Consider the following 23691-nt stretch of genomic DNA (forward strand, 5'->3'; position numbering starts at 1 on the left):
AATAGTCTCTCTTTCTGTCCCTGCCCAGTGTCATTTGCTTTGCACAACCACAGGATAGTGCTCAGATTACTCTCCTCCGCCGAGGAAGGGTAACACCAGCGAGAGCTCACTTCCCATTCAGCCTTCAATAGATTGAGACAGAAGAGCAAACCATGCAAGAGAACAAATACTACACCCCCAAATATGGAAGCCTCAAAATGCCCACTACTCCTACATCCAAAAAACCCATCAGTGCTGTCGTAGTTCAGCCGTGCCTATGTGATCTGATGACATCCAGAAAAAAGGCGACTTGCTCTCCCTACCACCTGGCAAGAATGCTTCCATCCTCATGATCTGCTGCTGCCAGAGTGGTTTGTGCCTGCCTACACGTACAGGCTCTGTCACAGATGAGGGGACAGGGCTGAGTGCCCAAAAAGCTCCTCCTCAGCTCCCACCCTTCACAGGGCCAACGCAAACTCCTGCCATGCAGGGCTGACAGCTTCCACCAGCAGCTGTCAACAGCCCCTTTATACCTGTCAGACTATTTCTTTAAAGCAACCAGCCATGTCTCTGACCTCAAGCTGCAGATGGCAAAGAGCACATGCACAGATCTGAAAAGACACTCAAACCACTTTAAAAAGACTTTTAAAAACTCAACATATACATGGATGAAAAGATGCAATAAGGAGCAGAGATTGTGACTGTACACTGACCAATTCAGGCCTCTCTTCTTGCGTTAAAATAGACACCACTGAAGTCTCAGTTTTACCAGGAATAGAGGAGAAACTCTAGGAGTCCTCCTGCCTACCTCCTACCAAAGTGAGGGCACTACCTGCCCACAATGACTTCCAGTGGGTCCAGCTGATCTTACTGCAACGCATCCTCGCCCCCCTGGAAATACCGCACATGGAAAACTGCATCTTAGCACAGAAAACTCCAATGCTAGGTTATTTCAAGGTCTCTTTGTAAGGGGGCAGAGCAGAAGAGGAGGAGGAGTTTTAAAACTGGCAACTCTTCTGACACTGGGCAAACATAAGGCAGGATGATGAATCAGGAAAACAAACTCCTTGCTTCACACGAAATGGATGCAGAAACAAAAGACAACCTGGGTCCCGTCTCCACTGGGTAAATTGTACTTAACTCCACAGCAGCCACACCGGAGCCACAGACAGCAGTAGTGCCCTCAGGAGAGTGATGGCTTTCACAGAGCTGCACAATAAGGAGGCATGTTTTCTGGGAGGCAAAGGGCTAAGTCAGACAGAGATTGTGAAAGACTTGGGCAAGAACTGCATGTGAAGAAAGCAGAGGGGAGAAAAGAGAAAAGGGCTCAGAGGAAAACCATGAAATTTAAACCAGCTTACCAACTGGGAATCATTACAGTTGCAAGGAAAATGAAAATGATTCCAGCTAATTGTTATGGCTCACAGCTGCCTAGTCACCAGTGATTCAGCAGGAACTCCACCTTCAAAGCATCCCAATTCCCTTCAACACTCCAAAGCCAGGAGAAGGAAAAAAAACAACCTCATGGATGAGAAACCAGGGACAAAACCCTGCCCCAGCAGAACTGGGGACAGGCCATCTCCCCTGCCTTGCAGAGTATCCCATCTCTCCTCCAGCCTGCAACAAAGGTAGGTGGAACAACGAAGCCACACAAAGCGCAGATGCACATACACGCGCTGAATTGCCTGTCAGCCTGCACGTCTCACCAGCTTCAAAGGACACAGGGCACTGATGACAAATACATGTGCGCACATACACACACATGACATGGTGGAGTTCAAGATCCACGGGGCAGCAAGGAAAATACATGGCAAGCTCTCTGCCCTAGACTTCAGGAAGGTGGACTTCGGCCTCTTCAGGGACCTGATGGGCCAAGTGCCATGGGAGGCAGCCCTGGAGGGAAGAGGGGCCCAGGAAAGTTGGTCTATATTCAAGGAGCACCTCCTCCAAGCTCAGCAGAGGTGCATCCCGATGAAAAACAAGTCGGGCAAAAAGGCCAGGAGGCCGGCGTGGATGAGCAAGGAGCTCCTGGACCAACTGAAAGTAAAAAAGGAAGCCTATAGAGGGTGGAAGCGGGGACAGGTAGCCTGGGAGGACTACAAAGAGGCTGCGCGAGTGGCCAGGGATAAGGTAAGGAAGGCCAAAGCCCTGGCAGAACTGAATCTGGCCAGGGATATAAAATGCAACAAGAAGAGCTTTTATAGGTACGTAGGGGACAAAAGAAAGTCCAGGGAAAATGTAGGCGCCCTCCAGAAGGGAACTGGTGTCCTGGTTACCCAGGACATGGAGAAGGCTGAGGTTCTCAATGACATTTTGCCTCAGTCTTCACCAACAAGAGTTCCTGTCCCACCACCCAAGCTGTAGAAGGTGCAAGCAGGGACTGCGAGGATGAAGAACTGCCCATCGTAGTCGAAGAGCAGGTTCGGGATCATCTGAGGAACCTGAAGGTGCACAAGTCCATGGGACCTGATGAGATCCATCCGCGGGTCCTGAGGGAACTGGCGGATGAAGTTGCCAAGCCACTGGCTATCGTATTTGAGAAGTCGTGGCAGTCTGGTGAGGTCCCCGATGACTGGAAGAGAGGGAACATAACCCCAGTTTTTAAAAAGGGGAATAAGGAAGACCCAGGTAACCACAGGCCGGTCAGCCTCACCTCTGTGCCTGGCAAGGTCATGGAGCAGATTCTCCTGGAAACCATGCTAAGGCACATGGAGAGCAAGGAGGTGGTTGGTGACAGCCAACATGGCTTCACCAAGGGCAGATCGTGCCTGACCAATTTGGTGGCCTTCTATGACGGGGTGACAGCATCGGTGGACAAGGGACGAGCAACTGACATAATCTACCTGGACTTGTGCAAAGCTTTTGACACTGTCCCGCACGACATCCTTCTCTCTAAACTAGAGAGACATGGGTTTGATGGACGGACCACTCGGTGGATAAGGAGTTGGCTGGATGGCCGCACTCAGAGTGGTGGTCAACGGCTCAATGTCCATGTGGAGACCGGTCACGAGTGGCGTCCCTCAGGGGTCCGTGCTGGGCCCGGCCCTGTTCAACATCTTTGTCGGCGACATGGACAGTGGGATAGAGTGCACCCTCAGCAAGTTCGCCAACGACACCAAGTTGTGTGGTGCCGTCGACACGCTGGAAGGGAGGGATGCCATCCAGAGGGACCTTGACAGGCTGGAGAGGTGGGCCCATGCCAACCTCATGAAGTTCAACCAGGCCAAGTGCAAAGTCCTGCACCTGGGTCATGGCAATCCCAGGCACAAACACAGGCTGGGCGGGGAATGGATTGATAGCAGCCCTGAGGAGAAGGACTTGGGAGTGCTGGTGGATGAGAAGCTTAACATGAGCAGGCAATGCGCCCTTGCGGCCCAGAAGGCCAACTGCATCCTGGGCTGTATCAAGAGTAGCGTGGCCAGCAGGTCGAGGGAGGTGATTCTCCCCCTCTACTCTGCCCTGGTGAGACCCAACCTGGAGTACTGTGTCCAGCTCTGGAGCCCCCAGCACAAGAAGGACATGGACCAGTTGGAGAAGGTCCAGAGGAGGGCCACGAAGATGATAAAAGGGCTGGAGCACCTCTCCTATGAGGACAGGCTGAGAGAGTTGGGGCTGTTCAGCCTGCAGAAGAGGAGGCTCCAGGGAGACCTGATAGCGGTCTTCCAGTACCTCAAGGGGGCCTACAAGAAAGATGGGGAGAGGCTGTTTAGTAGGGCCTGTTGCAATAGGACGAGAGGTAATGGTTTTAAAATAGAGGGGGGTAGATTTAGATTAGAAATTAGGAAAAAATTTTTTACGATGCGAGTTATAGAACACTGGAACAGGTTGCCCAGAAAGGTGGTGGAGGCCCCATCCCTGCAAACGTTCAAGGCCAGGTTGGATGAGGCTCTGAGCAACCTGATCTGGTTGGGGATGTCCCTGCTCCTTGCAGGAGGGTTGGACTAGATGACCTTTGAAGGTCCCTTCCAACCCTAACCATTCTATGATTCTATTTGCGTACACAGGTACACATACAGACACATACATACATGTGGCTCATGGCCGACTATAACACACACATACAAGTCCACATTTCTCCCTCCCTCTCTCCAAAACCACCGCCTTCCCTAGGGGCAGGGAAGCAATGCCAGCAATACACCTACATGAAGCATTAAATCAACTGGGCTGGGAGTAGGAGTTGCAGAGCTGCACTTTATTTCAGCACTCTTGGCAAACACCCACTGAACACTGCAAATGAGCAGCAGCCCTGGGGGCTAGAGCAATGGGCAACTGATGATAGGAAGGCTGGAGAAATAAAAGGATCACTGAGACAGTTCATGACAAGAAAATGTGCTGATCAGTCAGACAGGAGAGACTGAGAAGCAATAGAAAATGGAGCCTTGAGCAGAACGTGGCTGGTCCTGGGTGTGACAAAGAAGGACGAACCAAACAGCCAGAACTTGGCTGAAAACATGAAGAGCTTTGCATTAAGGCAAAGAATACAACATTTTCCAGGATGGATGCTACAGAATCATAACATACTATGTAAATTCTTGAGAAAGGACTTGCCTCTATACACTGAGGTCTCCTCCCAAAGTTACAGCTGTCACAGGCACATCAACAAATAGAAAAGAAGAACTCTCCATCCTGACAGACCAGCCAAGACACCTGCTTTGGGGATCTCTTACTCCCCAGTTGTGCTCCACCCCTCCACTTGCTCTCAAGAGCCAGTCCCTCTTCCATCAGCCTCTGGCTGACAGCCCCAGATTTGCCATTTTCAGCAACAGGCCGTAAGCTTTGTATTGAGTCTGAAATGCCTCAGGCTTCCTGGGCTTGCTCACTCTGAACTTTTCTTGACCTGCCTGTAGCTCTGTTTTACTTGGTTGAGCTGTGACAGCAGTTTCTCTAACTGACCAGGTGTGTATGGCTCATTTGTTTTACTTCTGTTTATCTTTGTGTGATACAACCATAGTTTTATGTAAATATCAGTAACAAGCAGTTATTTTATGTAGACTGAGATATTTACAACTAACACGACAATGTCATGGAGAGAAATGCAGGCATGGTGTGATAGCAGAGGCCTTGAGAAGCGGAGACGCGGAATGGATGCAGTGCAGAGGAGTACAGGCATAGGATGACAAGAGACAAGGCACGTGCTTGGCAGTGGAGACCCCACGGCTGTGAACAACTCACCCTCGGTCCGTTAAAGAAATACAGACCTGGAGCTGAACCAAATAGGTTTTACGGATAGCAAAGAAAACAAAGAAATAACATCCAACATGCAGAAAAGACACTATACATAGTGAATTCAGAAGCATCATGGAGCTGCAGACCAACTAAGAAAGATGTGAAAGTGTGTTAGCAAACATATACAAAATGACACAGGTGGATCCTGGAAAGAGGAAGAATCCAGCAACATCCACATCATACTTCTCCCAGTGAGGGGCTACAGAGGCTGAAGGTTTACGGTGTTACCCTCCAACAACTGACTTTAAGATCTAGAAGAGCAACACAAGGATGAGCGTAACACCAGGAAAAACAAATAGAAATGAAGAAATGTGTTACAGTTTTAGTTGCATTATCACAATTATTGAGACTTTTTCCATGTAGAAGTATTCTAATGCATTATTATTCTTTTTCTGTAATCATTAGTGGTAGAGTAAAACGATTCTTGAATTACAGTGTTAAGAATTCACTTATACTAACAAAAAATTCTTGCCTTTTATTTATTTACACATACACACAGCCTGTATATGACAGAGGTGCTTCCTCTTTGCCCATAAACAACACTGAGCGTAACAAAGCCCAAGGGGAGCACCTCAGAGAAAATAAAAATGCACAGTTCTAGGGGAAGAGGAAGCAAGGAAAGACAAATTGAAGAAAAAAAAAAAAAAAGAAAAAAAATATTTTAAAACTCCAGGCAAATAGCGGTTCAGAAGGAAAGGCAAGAAAGACAAAGAGAAGCAAAGTTTACAATAAAATTCCTGCAGAATACTCAAATCTGCCATCAAGCGCTGAGCAAATTCAGCTCTTCAGCCCAACGATATAAGGAGAGGAAGACGGGAGCTCTCTCTGAAGGCACCCTCCTGGGAGCGAGCAGCTCCCTGCAGAGATTTGCAGGCCCAGCTGGGCTTACACGGAAACATCTGCCTCTGCACTTCAGGTCCGCACTGACTTCTCTGTAAGAGTAGTTCCCACCATGCCACAAAGACTCAAAAGATGAATAAGGCTCTTCCTTTAAAATCAAGTCCCAAAGGAAAAGCATATCCCGCTTGCATGCAATGGGCCAACACCTCTCTTTCCAGCAGCAAGCACAGCCAGAGTATTCCCTCATTGTGCCCAAGCAGTTTGGGAGCAGGGAGAAAGATCTATACATCAAACTAATCATCTGGGGCAGACAAACATGACAGCTCGTGGCAGATGCCTCAGGGCTTTAATTGTTTTACGATGAGCAAGCAGTGCAGGCAATATTAAAGCGGCATCAATCAAAGGAGCAAACCAAAAAGTAATGTAATTTAACTCTTCTCCTCTTCCCATCTAATTAATCTTCAGAAAGAAGCAGACTGAGGCAGGTCTGTCTCCCAGCCCTTCCCCACCAGCATCTCCCTGGGGAGGACGGCAACACAAAGGGTAAGGTGCTGGGCAGGCCCCCCCAGTGTCCATCAACACAGTCTTGATCCCTCCTGGGCTCAGGAGAGCAGACGGCAAAAGCACTGCAGCAGGGAAACTGGAGCAGCTTTTCCCCTTGAACGCTTCGGTAAGCATAATCCCTGCCGCATCTCTACAAGAGTGTCAGAGACAAAAAACCCAAACCCACATCTTCAAAAGCACGGAGTTCAAAAGTCACCCACTCCAAATGGTCAGTTGCTTTGGCTCCTCTAGGCCTGGCACAGCTCACAGCTGCCTCAGGCAGCAGGCTGCCAGGCCAGCAAAAAGGTGATAAAGCCTCCTGCCAGCCCTGCCTATTCAGAGCCTTTCGAGGTCAGGCTGGCAGACTCTGGGAGGAGGAGCAAGGGGGATCCTGCTTCGCCCTGCCAGCTGCTGTCAGCGCCACAACCCACAGGAGCCTGCCATGGCTCCCGGGCCCAAACACTCAGAGCTCTTGCCAGCTCCCTGCACCAGCTCCGCTGCCTCTCAGATTCAATTCTGCCCATGTTATCTTTTTAAGAGCCTTGTGACAGCTCTGGCTTTAACGGAAGATGAACGTTTACCTCTGCTTTTCCTGTGCCTCAGCATAATATAGAGCATTTTAAATGCACTACATTTTTTCTTCAGACAAGCTAATGAACATCCGTTTTCAGGAGATCTGAAAAGACAGCTTTCCTGGAAGGAGAAGCAATCATGATAAAACCCAGTTTTGCTTTCTCATATATCTACATCTCTTGTCACAGAGAAACGTGGCCAGGTTAGAGCCCCAAGACTAAGATGCATTAGGTCAGCATTGCAAACGCATAGCAACTGACGCTGAAGGCAAGGAAGCAGCTGCTATCAGCTGTGTTGGGCTCTGACTGCCGAAACCACCAGGTTCTGGTGCACAACTGGCCAGCGCACGTGCGTGCGTGTTGCCAGGCTCGGCTTCCAGCGCAGGGCACGGCTCCCAGCCCTGGCCCCACAGAGAGGGCCAAGTCCTACATCTGGTTCCTAAGCAATAGTCAGGGCACTTCTGGGCACGCTAACAAAATACACCGCTTCTTGGCGCTTCTCAGCTATCCTGACACATGCTCTTTCACCTTTAACTCGTTGCCTTTCCGACACAGACTGAAACCTGAGACCATCTACAGCGCCAGATTTTCCAAGAAGAGGAAAAGGACTGACTCCCTGTTGTTCACACCTGGTGATGGGATATGTCCTTTGGACTACATGTACTTCTTTTAAGTTAAACTCTGCAATTTGTGTCAAGGTTGCCAGGAGACAGTGCCTGTTTTGAGATTCTTAGAAAGGGTGGAGCTCAGCTGAGGCGGCTGGTATCTTATTTTCAACCCAGACTGTGCTATTCAGTTCCCATTTCCCCCCCCTCGCTCTTATGCAAGCTCAGGACTTGGCTCAGGAGCAAGTCGTGTTGCCGCACCAAGGCGCTGGTTGCTAGGAGGTAAAATTGCTGGAGAGATACAGAGCAGGTAGAGCAGAGAGCAGGTCACTACCTGCAGGTACCCAGGCTTTTGGGCACTCCTGCTCTACGCCATTCCCCCTCCTTTCTCAGGCAATGGGCAAACCTCAGGGGGTTGCGGAGCTTCAAGCTGAGAAAAGGCCTAGATGTTCCAAAATAGCCAAGGCAGCGTGAGCTTTGCAACCGCTCCTCTTCCCTATTCCACTAGCATGCAGTAGTTTTCCAAACCCGTCAAAGCTTCCCACTTGCAGAGCTCTACCAGAGTGTCTAGCTTTGTTGTTAAATAAAGCAGACATGCTTGTTCTCCCACTCCAATTTCTTTGTGCATAAACTGCAAGTGACCCTCACCACAGGACTGCTTTTTTTTTTTTTTCCTTTTTTTTTTTTTTTAAAGTAGTGACTTCCCTTTAGTTCACATGCTCGTTAATGCAATCAAAGCACAAAGTAACAAACTAACCATCTACATGGGATTATTTCTAGCTTACCTCCCAATTTAAAACTCAATTTGGTACAATTAGCACAGGGAAAGATTGAGGACAGTCAGTGTTTCTCTTAATAAGGCAGGTTAAAGTCAGATATGACCAATATAATCATTAAAAGAGCAGCTGTTCTAGCTATGCTGACAGGCATGATAACACTCTCTGGAGGAGGGAAGTGGAATATTTGCCCTGGAACTAGGATGTAAGCAGTAACAAGCATGTACTACAACGAGTAGTGTACACTTCTCCTTAATACAGTTTTTATGCAACCCAAACAGCAGCAAACTCACAGGTCTCCTCCAAGAAGCCCTACCTTCCCCTGCTCGCAGCCGCAGGAATCCAGCACAGAGAAACTTCAAGGGCAGTTAAGTGCTTTTTCTTTGTCACAAGAATTTTCACTGCAGCCTTGCAAAGATAAAAGCATTCCCATTTCCCTGCTCTCACTTTCTTCATCACTAACATTTTTGGCAACAGTAAGAATCCACACTCTAACATAAACTTTCTTGAGGACTCAGCTAATGCTTCTGCCCCCCCCCAACACCCACTGCACAGGCAGCACCTGGACCTGCCGCATCAGTTGTGAGGCAGTGCGGGACTGAAGCTACCTACCTTACTTACCTGACTTACCCTACCCACACTACCAAACTTTATTCACAGCTCACTCACACCACTATGGCATCACACACAGAAAGAAACCCCCTCTCCAGGATTTCCATCACTGGAGGTGAGAGCACATTCACGCTGACCGCACATGCACTGTAGGCAAGGTGCCTTCCTCAGCCCAGAATAAGGGTTCTGCAATTCATTCTTGCACTAAAAAGCAGCCCCAACTTCATTGTCAGTTAATCACAAAAGTGGCTTATAGTTAACAGAATTGTGTGCCATGCTGTGGTACTGAAGGGTCTAAGTTCAAAGGTATATAGTATGGAAGAGGAGAGGAATGGAACAAAAATGTTTTTGCTTATTTCTTTGAAGTAATCAAAGAAATTGCATGTAAAAATGCTCTGATGTTAAAAAATACCCCGCAAAATGCACCACTGAAAAGATGCCTATGCAATCTCCATCCAATTTCCTTCTTCAAAACCATTCTGACAGCATTTCTTTCCACCACAGCCCCATTCTGATTCCTGTCTCTGTGAAGTACCAGGCTCGCTAAGTGCTGAAAACAGGTACAAAGGAAGACACAGAGGCAGTGGAGTTGGCAGCATCTGGTGTTCTTTGCCTCAACCATGTCCTTAACTTTCTGTGCCTATACCTACCACCACATCACTTGAGCTCATGTTCCATGTGTGGGACCAGCTGTGGGATGTTCAGCAGGAGCAGCACGCTGCAGAAGCTCTTAAGAAGCAACACAACATGTCTTCGTGGACTCTATCACCTTGAGGCTGGCTAGTGTATGATGTTGGGAGAAGAGCATCCAAACTAGCAAGGGTAAGGACTGCTGCACAAGACAGCACTTTTAAAGTATTTTTTTTTTTTTTTTTAAAAAAGTCATCTGTTTAATACCCAGCTCCTATTATCTACAGCTCAATAAGGGAGAAAATAAAAAACTATTACTCTTATTTTTAGAAAAAGGTGCAAGCTGGGAGAAGCAAAGTGATTTTCTCTGCCATCCAGTCCCATGGTAGGCTAAAAATAAGAGGAAAAAAAAAAGTCTCAGTTCTCCATGCCCTATGATACATTGCCTCTTTCCTATTGCTGGCTTTTTTCAGAAAAGTCTTCCTGTGCTTCAGACAAACTCTCACTATCATCCCGAATACAGAACAACATACTTCTGGTGAACACCCAGCTGGAGTACTGCATCCAGCTCTGGAGTCCTCAGCACAGGAAAAACATGGATCTCTTGGAGCGAGTCCAGAGGAGGCTCCGAAGATGATCAGAGGGCTGGAGCACCTCTCCTATGAGGACAGGCTGAGAGAGTTGGGGCTGTTCAGCCTGGAGAAGAGAAGGCTTCTGGGAGACCTTACAGTGGTCTTCCAGTACCTAAAGGGAGCCTACAGGAAAGACAGGGAGAAACTCTTCAGTAGAGCCTGTTGTGAAAGGATGAGGGGTAATGGTTTTAAAATAGAGGGAGGTAGATTTAGACTAGATATAGGGAAGAAATTATTTACACTGAGGGTGGTGGAACACTGGAACAGGTTTCCCAGAGAGGTGGTGCATGTCCCATCCCTGGAAACATTCAAGGCCAGGTTGGACAGGGCTCTGAGCAACCTGATCTGGTTGGAGATGTCCCTGCTCACTGGTCCTTGCAGGGGGAGTTGGACTACATGACCTTTAAAGGTCCCTTCCAACTCAAAATCATTCTATGACTCTATGATTCTCCTGCCCCCAGTCTTGTAATTTTGAAGGTAGGGAGGGGAAGGAGGAACAGAATTACCAGCTCATCTCTGAACTGAACACAGTTTTCTGCTCAACTCAAAGCTGAGTTGCCCACATCCCAATGAGATGTTCTCAGGCAACTCCTTCTGTGGAAAGACACCTGCTCCTGTTCATACGCTCCCTCTCTCCACAGAATTCCTGGTGAACAAATTTGTGAAACATTTCCAAAAATGTTTCACTGCAACTGGACCATTCCCTTGAAAAATTCTCAATGCAATCTAAATATGAAAAATCATCTGGCAATTTAAACAGGTCAAGGTCCTGTTGTTACTTTTAGGGGTTTGTTTGGGGTTGTTTGGTTTTTTTTTAAACAGCAGCAAACTCTGCTACCAAGGGTCACCAGACTTCAACTTCAATTCATCCCTGAGCATAGAGAGTGAGTGCTGCCTGTCAACAGGGTGAGTCCTCCCACGGGAAGGGCTGCAAGAAGCAGCACAGATTGCTGCTCCTCACTTGAGGGGGTTTCTATAGCAACACTGGGATGCAGCAGCACTACGCTGAGCACAGCTGCAGAATCCAACCCTTTCCCAGAGCCTGACAGAAAACAGGAAGCACAAAAGCATGGATGAGCACAGGCTCACTCCAGATAGGATGGGGTGTACATAGGAAGCCCTTTGGGAAACAGGGCTCATATCACATGTCTTCTGTGGAAAGACAGGGGATGAACAGGCACGTTTGGTACCTGGCAGCTTGAGGGAGGATGCCGTATCAGATCTACTGCTGCTGCCAGATCCTCAAATAGTAACTGTGGGACAAAGCGTCACATTTCATCTCTTATTTCTCCCAGGGCAGCAGCGGCCAACTACAGAACACCAACCCATCCCCTTGTAACTTGAAGGCTGGATTAGCAGATGGCACTCAGGAGAAGTAACCAGAAGCTCTGTGTACATCAAAACAGCAGCTCTATGTACAACAAGACAGCAGCTTGTCTCAAAGGGAGCTGGCAACACCAAACATCAGCACTGCCCTGACCAGTTTTTCAATACTAAGCGTGACACAAGGTACAAAGTCACACAGGGTCTGAAGTCAAGCATCCCACAAGATTCCCACTTTCCACCACAAGAGCTTCAACCCACTCCACCCCTGACGAAGATGGCATTACCCACCTCCCCAGCCAGCAGCTGAGCTCTCAGGGCCAAGGGCTCACGCACTCAACACCTTCCCTCCAGCAGTCTGACAGCACCGCAATGCAGCACAGACAGTACCACTTCTGGCAGGGACTTGACCCAGTCTCCCTCTGGTTTAGTAAGAACCTTTTCTGACCAGGCATTTTGAGGTTTTGTCCTATTTTTCTCCCTTTTCTGCTGGGCAGCAGGTTTGCTGGAGGTCTGGAGCTTCACGGCTATCTCATTATTTAAGATTCTACCAAATATTACATCCTCACTTGTTTGTCACAGGTAAAGATTTTAAATTAATTAGACATGACGTCAAAAGCCCCCACACGCACATGCCTGGGGGCTGGCTGACGGAAACTGCCTGGAAGTCAATTTGACAGGCTTGACTCTGTTCTGCTAAGGACTTAAACCAGTGGAATTTGCTCGCAGCTCTAAGTGATTGGTAGTACTGCTTCACTGCTTCTTATCTCCTCTGCTGCCAAACCAAGTGAGATTACAGCTGAACTGGATCATTACACAACTGTTCAGCAAACAACTGCACTTTTTAGGTGCAGTTTTATTACGGAGACATTAATTCAATGCAGAAGAGTCTCCAGCACAAACAAAAAGCAATGTAAAATTCTTGCCTAGCTGTATAGGCACGTGGAAACAGCTCAGACGAGCAAGACTGTGCCTACTCCATTAGGCAAGGTCTTTTCTGGCTGAAGTGCAGTGATGGGGATTCAGGACTGCACCCAGCTGCTCCCTACATGGGAAGAGGGCAATTGCTCCAGGACTGCATGATTGTTACCTGTGAATCTCCCAGGCTAACAGCAAGACAGCAGGAGAGAGGCCATGGGCCCCTTAAATCCACCTCTGCAAATTACGATATCAAAGTTATGATTCTTTGGCCTGAGAATAAAGCACCGTTGCAAAGGGGATCTCCATTCTCTTGTCTCAAGTACAAAGAGTTTGCTCACTTGCCAAAAACTAAGACTGCACTAGCCTTCCTCAGCCCACCCTCCCTGTCTGATCTACATTAATAAAAGCAAGAGGTGAAAGAATTTTACACTTCACATCTTCATGCCTCAGTGCAGGTATGCTCCTTTCCCTCCAGTGCGTATTTAAGACAGGGAGATTTAATTGTAAAACAAAGTATCTCTGCTTCTTTCTGAGAGATCTGCTACTGCCAGGGAAGGAAAGAGAAGGAAGGGTTTGGCTACTTTTCATCATCTTTGTGGACACTTTCAGGACATCGAAACCCGGTGGTGTTCCCCCTTGGCATAGAAAAAAAATTGTTTAGTTCAGTTGTAATGGCCCAACTCAAACCCAGCTGCAGTCACAGCTCTTCAATTCAAATTGTGTTTAGCAATCTCAATGAAGAGGATTCTCTTACCTTCCTTTCCAGGTCCACCACCACAACTGTGCCAGCTGGAAAGTCTCCCCAGATAGCAGGTACAAGCACAGCAGCCTCACACAAGACATGCATTAACAACAGTCCAGATTCTTGAGAGACAAGGAGGGGAAAGAGGTCTAACCCTTCAAAGGCAACTGTCCCATTTTAAAGAGGACAAAGCAAGCTGCCTCTGGTGTGGCCAAAGAGGCTGAAATTTGCTTTGAACCATAGACGAGAACTCCTCATTTTAGGATAGGTTTCCACAGCCTTTACAACACCACAGGACTCTCCTTTAGAAAAGAACATACAAAGAAGGCCCAGAAATTCCCCTCCAAATGTTCGGGTAAAGTAAAATTGAAGGAGCCAGCATCAGCAGAACTTGATTTATCTACTGGCAGCCCAGCAGTTCGAGTATTTCAATGTCGCTGTACCCATTCAAGCTGCATTTGGGATACAGCCCAATAGCTTTAGCATTTATGCTAGGGAAAAATTAGTGAGGCACTGTACCTGCACAGAGCAGTAGAGCTTTGCACAAACAGCACAATGTACCAAAAGGTACACTGGTCTGTACAGAAGTAGATTCCTTCTGCGTACCTACAGCTTTCTAAAGGCAACCACCATTGTGGCGTCCAAGCAAAGTGATCAACTAGTTAAGAAAAATACACTCTGAAATAACATGGGAATAGCTGTCATCTTACAAATTAGGATTTCATTGTCCATGTCGCCATCAATTCTAACCCGGCAACAATGGTTGTAAGTCTTGAAAAGATCCTGGTTCAGAACAGCGTTTTGCCGCGTTCACTAGCAGTCATCTACAAGATCAGCCTCTCATAATTCATTCCTGTACCCCACTGACCAAAACCTTCTACTTTAAAGAGGAAAAAAAACAGCAAGGCAACATCATGCCTGGTAAAGTTACGCAATGTTTATCCCAAATGTTGTTCTTCCATTGTGGGTTATATGCAACTTAAGGTAAAGGAAAACTGTTCTAGGCTGATAATTTATTATGTTGTGCAGTAATCTATCTATATAATGATGGAAAATTATGATTAAAACTTTCCAAAAGACTCCACATGTGGATGGGCTGGAAACCACTTAGCCTTACAGCCTATCTACTGGAACTGGGAAGAGGTATTTGGGAGCAAACCAACAACCACTACTGGAAAAGAAAAATCCTCACTCTTTCAGCTTCCAGCGGGACTTACCACTCAATTATGTGAGACAGCTCCACACGTGCTGAGCAGACTCCTGTCTGGATTAAAACAGATTCACTCATTTCCTGCTGCACTCCTCCCCTTCCTCCCTTCGCTATGACACAGACCACGGTCACTGCCCTGCCTGTGCAGGACCCGGCACTTACCTCCCAGGATCAGCGGACAGGGAGCCAGGAGGGGTATGACTCAGAAGGGCTGACAGAGTTAAGAGGCTTCCCCTCAGTACTGCAAACCAGTCAAGGACAATGGGCGGATCAGGGGGAGACACAATGAAATGAGGAGACAGCGGTTCAATTCTGCTGCTGCAGCACAGGTTGGCACAGGGGAGGCTGCGGCACTGACATCCAACACGCACGACACAGTAGCAGTACAGGAAAATTTGACTCAGATAGCTGTGCAGTTTTCTGATTTTTAACACATCATACTACTATTAACTTCTGAATATTAGTTTTCCTATCTCAAAAAACCTCAGGGTGATAAAGCTGAAGCAAGAACAAGTCTGATTCTTCAACAAGATCTTGTGGCAAAAACAGCAGGAGAAAAGGCTTCACACCTTCATCTTAACTTCGATCATATAGCTCCTTCTTTTATTGTCCGTCCCTTCCTACCTACAAACAAGAGTGATTCATTCTGAAATGGTACAGAATATGGGAGTATCCAAATAATTTGTTCATCAAATGTACCATGCACACACAGACCTAGCCAGGGGGCTACAGTCCACAGAAGCTATAGTATTTCTGAGAGAAACCCAAAGAAACTCATTACAGTGTATCTCAGTGAGGATTTGCTACATTAAACCTGTGTCTGCCTTTAGCAACAGTTGCTATATGTAAGGAGCTACACCAGAGAGCTGAAGGACTGGGAAGAACGTGAAAGCTGAGACTGACCAACTCATTACATGCACTATGTATCAAATACTAATTTCCCCAGCAAGAAATGCTAATGTGAAAAATCCCCTACTTCTATCAGAGTGGCTGGGAATTGATGAGCAGAGCTAGAGAGAGGCTTAAGCTTGCCAGAATGTAATAGAACAGCGCTTAAAAGACATTGCACGCTGAACAGCACAAAGCACCACTTTCCTGCTCCTACAGAAGAAAAAGCACAGGCTGCTCCCTCAAGCAGGCAAGCGCCTCACATGAAGAAAAGGTTCCCAACCAGCTATCATGAGCAACTGAGAGGCAAAGAAAGAAGGAAAGCAAAATAAATCAGTCACACTAACCTACAAGGCTTAAAAAAACTACAGAAAACACAACCCCAAACCAGATAAGCTAACTCAAGCTACCTGAGCAGCTAGGGTAGAATTTAAATGGACAGACATTTCCCCACACACACTTGTCTTCCTTTTTTAATGCTAGTCATCCTGAGAGGATTTTCTCAGCTTTGTTTCCCTTCTTGTTTCTAGGAAACAGAACCTCAACTAGCTACTGAAAAAAAAAAAAAAAAAAAAAAAAAAAAAAAAAATATGACAGAAGAGCAGGGAAAAAAGGAAAGGTGAAAAAAATAGAAAGAAAAGGGGGACAGAGCATCAGTCCTGCCACAAGAAGCAATAAATTCAGTACATTTCAGTGCCCCTCATTCCTCCCATATGACCAACTTTGTTACTCACTGCATAACCTTAGTAGAGATCAAATTAAGCAACTTTGGGTTTATTTCACTTGCCAGTATAAGAACAGGCGGGTGCAGGCAGCAGTTTTAAGACCTTCAGAGAGGATGTAATTTTCTCTCCTGCGTTGTCTTATCTCCCAAGAAAATAGCCTTGTATGAAAGTCTTGGCCTAGGATATCTGCAGCACTCAGTGCCTTTAGCCTTTATGGCAGACCTGAAGAAAAAGCTTCCTATAACACAAACATCCCACCAAAACTGCACCAGGGCCAGCAAAGCTGCTGTCACACACTGCCAGAGTGAAAGCCTCATTACGGTCAAAGAAGAAAAGGGATAAAAGGTTCAAAAGCCAGTGAGAAGGGAAGAAAGTAATAATGTAACACTGGGATTTGGAATGAGCTTGGGTCGCATTGGGAACTGCTTCTTTCAGGAGATTCAGAAACTCCAGGAAATAGAAAATTCAGAAAAGCAACTGTATTTAAAAAAAAAATTACTTAAACAAACTAGAAATCAGACTTAGGATTCTGCTCAAAGAATGCCAAAGATTCTCACGCACAAGTTCTCATTCACCTACGCATTCGTATGCCTGGCGTGGGTGAAGTCAGGATGCCTGGGGCAACTGTTTTGATCTCAATCAAATGAATCTAGGTATGTTGAAAGTGTTCTTAGGAAAATACAGAGCTGTTATGTAAATTCAGCTTTTAGGGGTAGAACAGACTGGAGGAACAAAGCATCTGCATGTCAGGATTGCAAAACCGCAGTACATGAGCTGAGGAAATCACTGGAGTGCCTGGAGCACACCTGAAGATGACCAAGTTACATGGACAGGTCATGAATCACCTGTGCATGAGCCATATCCACTCTGCTACCTCAGCCTCATGTAAGAACCTTCAGTGTCCAGTAAATTCAAACAAACAGAAACAAAAATAAACAAAATAAAGCAAATGTACCAGAAATGTCAGGATTCTTGCAACTCAAGATAAATTCACTGGAAATGAGAATGGGGAAAAAAAAACACAAACAAAAACTACGAACAACAAACTGAACTTCCATCAACTTAGTACGGTCTGTACCAGTACCTCTCTCAAGTTTTGACTCCTTAACTAATGCTAGTTTTGTTAGAGATTGTCTTGACTGCAGTAAATCACAACGGCATCACAAAACAGGTCAGCCATGGCTCAAAAGCAGCAATTCATATCAGCCATTAAACTGTTACAACACACATCTGGTATATTCCGCAGGTTTCCTGCCCAGGCCATGAGATGCTACCATCAACAAGAACAGGAATTCCCTTGTAAAGCCCTGAGGAACCACATAACCTTTTAATTACCCAAAAGAATCCCCAGGTGTCCTCATGCTTGATTAAATCAATGTAGGGCACACACAAGCTCATCAGAGGACATCACTATCAACAAAAGTAATCTACCTTTAGCTATGCAAGAGCCCAAAACATCTGTTTACTGTATTTGTTTTCTTCTCTCTCTCCTTCCCCTCTTCAAGAGTGAACAGATTCCATGCCAGAAAAGATGCAGAGGAAGAGGCAATACACACTGGAATACATTTGCCTGGCTACAAAGAGTTCAAGAATAAAGGATGCTGTCCAGTGCAGATATGGATCCCAACAGTCTGCAGTTTATCAGACTGCTCTATGACAGAAAAAGAGGTAATGGGCAGAAATTAAAACACACGAAATTCCATTTGAACATAAATGAAAAACAAAAGGAAAAAAAAAAAACCACTCCACTTTTCGTTTTTTGTTTGTTTTTTTTTTGTTACTGTGAGAGTAGTCAACATTGGAACATGCTGTCCCAGACAAGCTGTGAAGTCTCCATCTTTGGAGATATTGAAAAGCTGCCTGGCCAGGGTGCCGGGCAACCTCCTCTAGGTGACCCTGCTTGAGCACAGGGGTTGGTCTAGATGATCTCAAGAGGTTCCTTCTAACCATGATTCTGTGAACTAGGATATCATCAGGATGTGCAAAAATTTCTATCCAGTTTTACTGACCTTATCTCTCATTTTGGCCACAAACACAGAATCCTTAAGCATTGCTAGCCTGTTTCTTGTACACTTGAAAATGTCGTGTATAATTGTTGTGGAAGTTCCTCTTTACTTCTAGCTTTCATGTCTTAAGACTATGTCTATGCAACACCACTTGGAGATACTGCCCTTTCTCTTCTCCTTTAGCTTGCTGACCAGCAGAATAAACAAGCTCAGAGGAAGAGCCAAGCTCACATGGACTTCCGCAACCCAGCCAGCTGGAGTATCCCCACATAGGGCTACGTTAGTCAGTGAAGGCTTTTCCTGAAAAATCACTCTTCTGTCTTCCCAATCTATTCCCACTACAGTATATATCTTTTAATCTAGGTCACAGATATGCCCCATCTCAACAGCCACACTTCCACTGGCAGGGTAAATGTTTTTCCTCCTCAGCTTTTTCAAAATGCCATCCATTATGAGATCTCTACCTGCATCTCTCATAGTCCCTTTAAAATTCTTCAGGGGCTACATTCTTTCAGACAAGTCCCATTGCACAGACCAGCAACTCTGCCATGCTCTGCTCCTCCATGGACACGTGCCCTGTGGGTAAGCTCTGCCTTCAGCAAGATCAGGATCTGGCCCCAGATGTCTCTGATTCTGCTAAATGTGAACTCACAAAGCCACTGCTCCAGCCCTCAGCTATCTCCCTCTAGGCTGCTCTTTTGCTGCGCATCAAAATCTCTCTCTGGATACCTCTACCTGGACTGCAGTTGATAGATGCGTTGCACTCCAGAGAAACCGTATACAAGAGGCTGTCAGCCTGAATCTTTCTCCACACTTGGATGAGGAACATGGTAAGTCATAAATTGCAGGGTACATACAAGAAGGCCTTTGTCAATTCATTGAAAATATCACCTGCTCCATTAGGTACTCACTAGCTTGAGAATCGCACCGAGTTATGTGTAAGTTCACCACACTACAGAGCATAGTTAAAAAGTTCACAATGCATTTAACTCCCAGCTTAGAGCAAGAGGAAGGAGAGGGGCTCCATTCAAAGGGATCCCATCAAAACCTGACAGGTGAAACGCAGTCCCTCTCCCTTGCCAATTACGCTAGCAGTGCCGAGTCTCATCATTCTCTGGTGTTAAAAGACTAAAGAACAGTAAAGAGCCTCCCTATAGAAGACCAAAAGGGAAACACTCTGAATCTTTATGTTGATGCATCACTGCTGGTTTACCTTAGCTTTGAAGAATGTGGTTAGAGACTCACCCTGCTGGATAAGCAACGAGGCCAGTTCTGGGGTCGCAGGCTAATCCTCTGCCTCCTGACACAGTTATCCCCAACACCTTCTCCAAAGTCACCTAGTGCATATGAAAAAGAAAATAAGAAGCATCATGAAATACAAGTGCAGTTTAAACAGACCCATGCACAGACACTGGCACTGAGAAGAATCACAGCTCCTAGAAATTCACTGAGAAACACCCAGGTACAGAAGCAACCCTACTCAGATCTCAACATGGGCACAGTAATGTACTGTTGGGGTACAGAGGAGTTATCAATCCACTGATTACCGTGTGTATGCCAGAGCACCGCAAAGCATTACAAAGACAGAGGATTACAAACAGTAGACAGTACTGGGATGCACACTCACTGCCCACCGATTCCCATCCTCCCAGCAAGAGCAGCAAACCACTTTCTCAGGAGCTCTTTCCCAAAAACCATTTCCAGATTGACTCATTCTCTTTATCTCATCCATCCAGTGGCACGTGGTTCCACCTGGTCCCAGCCCCGTATTCCTAGGAACTAAATAGTCAATTTTTCCCACAGTGCTTCAATTGGAAAACACATCCAGTGGACCAGGGCATCCCCCCCCCAGGAATCTCAAGAGACAGAACAGCTTACATGACTGGGTTCACAGGCCCACATACCAATGACCCATGCAAGAGACAGTAATCCAACATGCTTGCTTTCCCCTCTGAGCAAAAATCTCAACTATTTTTAGGAAACTGAAAGAAATGCAACTGGGAAAAGCTACTTGGAAGATACAAAGATTCATAGCCAGGCCTCTATGGCAAGAAGCTGGGAAAAGCAAAAACAAAAGGGGAAGGAAGGGGGACAAACAGACACGACACCATATTTTTGGGAGTGCTCCTTGGCAAGAGAAAACATCAGAATTCAGCAATTACTCCAAAGCAAAAGGTTGCAGGGGATTACACAGCACAAGATCTGGTTTGCGGCATAAAAGGACTCAGTCTCTGAGCACAGACCAGTTCTCAGCCCTGGGGTTATTTTGACCGACACAAAATTATTCTCTTTCCTTTACATTTGCACAGCTTGATTTTATTTATTATATATTTGATGCATGCATTCCTCCTCAGCATTGCTGTTCCTGCCAAACTCATAGATTTTACTGGGTCACAGTCTTCTGTTTTTAATTATCATCATCTAAACTATATTTGGTTAAGGCCTCAAGGGCATGGACATAGCATAAAAAGTTACTATTGTAATAATTACTACTATCTCTAATAGCTGCCCTGAAGATGAACATCTTGTACTTATACCAAGATGGTGCACAGAAGGCAGGCACAGGGCAGGTTCCCCATGCCACCCTGAACGCACAGCTTACCAGACCTGAGGAGTTCTGCTGCAGGGTGAAGAAATGAGGTCTCACTGAGCTCATGGCCCAGGTTACCAGAGATGGTGATAGAAGCAACCCCCCAAAGACAACCACCTTGCTTCAACAGGTCAAGCAGTGTTGAGGTGCCACCACTTAAAGGGAGTTGTCCACGCTTTAGCTAGCTCAAATTTGGCCTGCCTTCAAGCCAGTGACATAGTGGAAAGTGGAAGATTTCATATCCCTGTCTCTGGAACAACTTGGTCTTTTTCTCCCTTTTAGTAATAACATACCCCAGATACTTTGAGACAGTATGAGAGAACACCAAATTGTCCCCTTCCCTTGCAAAATGACTATCTCTGGAAACATGGCTTTTACAGAACTCCACTGGATTTTTGCTTAGTATAAGAACATACAATTAAAAATCCATTTACAAATCCACTGGTAAAGAAAGGAAATAGTTTAGTTCCAGCTTAATGTTAGAATAAAAATGTTTGAGGGGGGAGGAAAGGAGTGAGGAAGGCTAGGAGGCTATCTGCTCTTCCAGGCTTGTTAAAAATACTTCAAAACACATTAATTTTTAAAGCAGCCTCACAAATACACAGAAAGAAAACCCAATACTCCTACTGCTGAGATTCTAGCTCCTACCAGCCGTTCCCAACCCATCAAACTAAGAGAGGTTTAAATTCCTATAGAAACCACATTATTGACAGTGAAGCAGGAAGTGGAAGAGACGTGAGCCATTCAAACGCTCCAATCTAGATAAGGCACCAATTACTTGATGCCGTCTGCAAACATCAATTTAGCAATGCTGTGCTTAGGCTGCTCAGCACAGGCTTTAGCTCAGGCTGGCTGTAATTGCAACTGTCCTAAAAGGCACTACTTGACCTTGGCTGTGCAGCTAGTCAGCAGCAATTCAGCAACCTACTTTCACCAACAGGTACACGTTTGCTCTGCAAGGATGTATACCGAGCCTCCCAGTGTGCGGTCTTACGCCACAGCTGAGCTGATGTTAAAGCTCCCTGCTCTGAAGGGGACAGTTCCTTCCTCCCTCACCCCGCTCATCCCAATGACAACCCCTGCCACGTCCCTTGTGCCAGCACTGGCACGGCAGCTGCCTATCCAGCAGGCCAAACCAGCAGAAAACTGTGTTGCAGTTTTTGTTTTCTGTTTACCGGCCTAGGGAAGCCACAGGGAGCTCAAAGCCAGCGAAAAGAAAAACTATCCCCTTTCACTGGCAACAAGATCAATCCAGCTGCAGCTCCAAAACTCACCCTGTATTTGGTACTGTGGAAAAATCTGCCCCCTCCTCATCTTTAAGAGGGAGAGAAACCGAACAAGAGCACCAACGGATTTACCTTGGCACTCTCACCCCACCAACAGCAAAATGGCACCCTTGCTCCAGCTTCCTCTCACGCCAGGGTTTGTGGAGGCCCCAAGCTCCTCTGCCAATAGACTATCTGTGATAATGCCAGGATGGAAATGCTAGGTGCTATGGTCAGCACACAGCTTGACACAAAAAGAGTAGCTCAGTCTTTGGGTCCAATTATTGTATTACCAGAGAGCATCTTCTGGCTTCCAACAGATCACTTGTTCCGTTAGAAAAAGACAACAACTATCAAGGCCGTACCACTGGTATTGATAGAACTAGTGCCACAGAAACAGACACCAGTGTCCAGAGACTCGTAACTAACTTTCTGAAAAAGAAGCCCCCTGTTTTGCTCCTAGCCTTAGCTTTAAAACCTTCCTAATACAGAGAATCTGAAAGGCAACCCTTTGAGCCTCTCCAATGGATGCTCTTACAACATCTCCACATGATAATCCTTGAGTATTAAAAACAATTTTCTTCAAAAAGGAGTACATAGAAATTTAAAATTTGGTCTTACGACACCTGTGAGCTCCACTCCCACCACCCTGCCCACAATACACCACAGCTTTATCCCCATCCAACCTCCAGACCAGGTGACACAAGGGCAAGAGATAGTCACTTGTAACAAAACCTTGTTACAAGAAGAAACAATGGGAAACAATGCAGTATAAACTGGATTCCTCTCAACTTGTGAGCTAAACCAGAAATTATTAACATAGTAAATCAGGGCAGAAGTACACCAACTTTAACTTCCTCATCTGGAAACAAGATTTGTTAGCAAAGGGCACATTTGTCAATACAGGTCTGCCACTATGCCACTTCTGAAGTTATGGGTTAGGACAAGGTAGGAACCCACTTCCTCATGTGGGAAGTGCAGTCTGCCAGTCCAACCCACCCATAACCATTGCCATTCACAACAGGTCTCCCAAGTGGTACTTCAGCACATCCCAAACAGAAATAAATTCCCTATCACACCTTTCCAAGTCTGATCTGAGCTAACCACAGGACCTGGAGAGTCCCCTTGCAGATCTGAGACACCGTGTTCTTTACCAACAGCTCCCATGTTGGCCCAATTTGCTTCCCACAGTCGTCAGACATGTCACTGGCTTGCTCTTCACATGCAACCAATGGGCCACCCCACCACCCTAATCCAAGCCTCAAAACAACTGCAAGATTCAACCTGTCATTTTGTGCACCTAAATTAGAGGCACAGAGAGGAGGCCAGCTATTCACATTTGTTACTTCATCTCGAGGCTTCTATTAATAGTATTTGGCACTTTCAGTCAAGGTTCTCTGTGTGATTTGCAAGTGTTACCAGACTGATCCACACACAACGTGCTTCTTCAGCTCACTTTGCACCGTCACTATGCTACCTGTAACCACCTCATCTCCACTACTTTAAGGTCAACTTTTTTCAAATTCAAGGCTCACTACACTCTCTTAGGCACCAAAACCAGAATCAGCTGTGCAGCTAACACCTGTCTTGCAAAACCTGATATTCA

General features: G+C 46.2%; 1 protein-coding gene across 3 annotated transcripts in view; it reads right to left on the minus strand.

Moving 5' to 3' along the window:
- The window catches only part of MAPKBP1 (mitogen-activated protein kinase binding protein 1), a 106217-nt gene that overhangs the window by 55973 nt on the left and 26553 nt on the right, over positions 1 to 23691 (minus strand). For all 3 annotated transcript variants that reach the window (XM_086748376.1, XM_086748375.1, XM_086748374.1), the window contains exon 3: positions 19476 to 19567. In XM_086748376.1, the coding sequence (XP_086604502.1) occupies positions 19476 to 19567 (92 nt within the window). The remainder of the gene's footprint in view (positions 1 to 19475; positions 19568 to 23691) is intronic.

The sequence above is a fragment of the Chlamydotis macqueenii genome, chromosome 5 (genome assembly GCF_036417535.1).
Source record: "Chlamydotis macqueenii isolate bChlMac1 chromosome 5, bChlMac1.mat, whole genome shotgun sequence".
Taxonomy (NCBI): Eukaryota; Metazoa; Chordata; class Aves; order Otidiformes; family Otididae; genus Chlamydotis; species Chlamydotis macqueenii.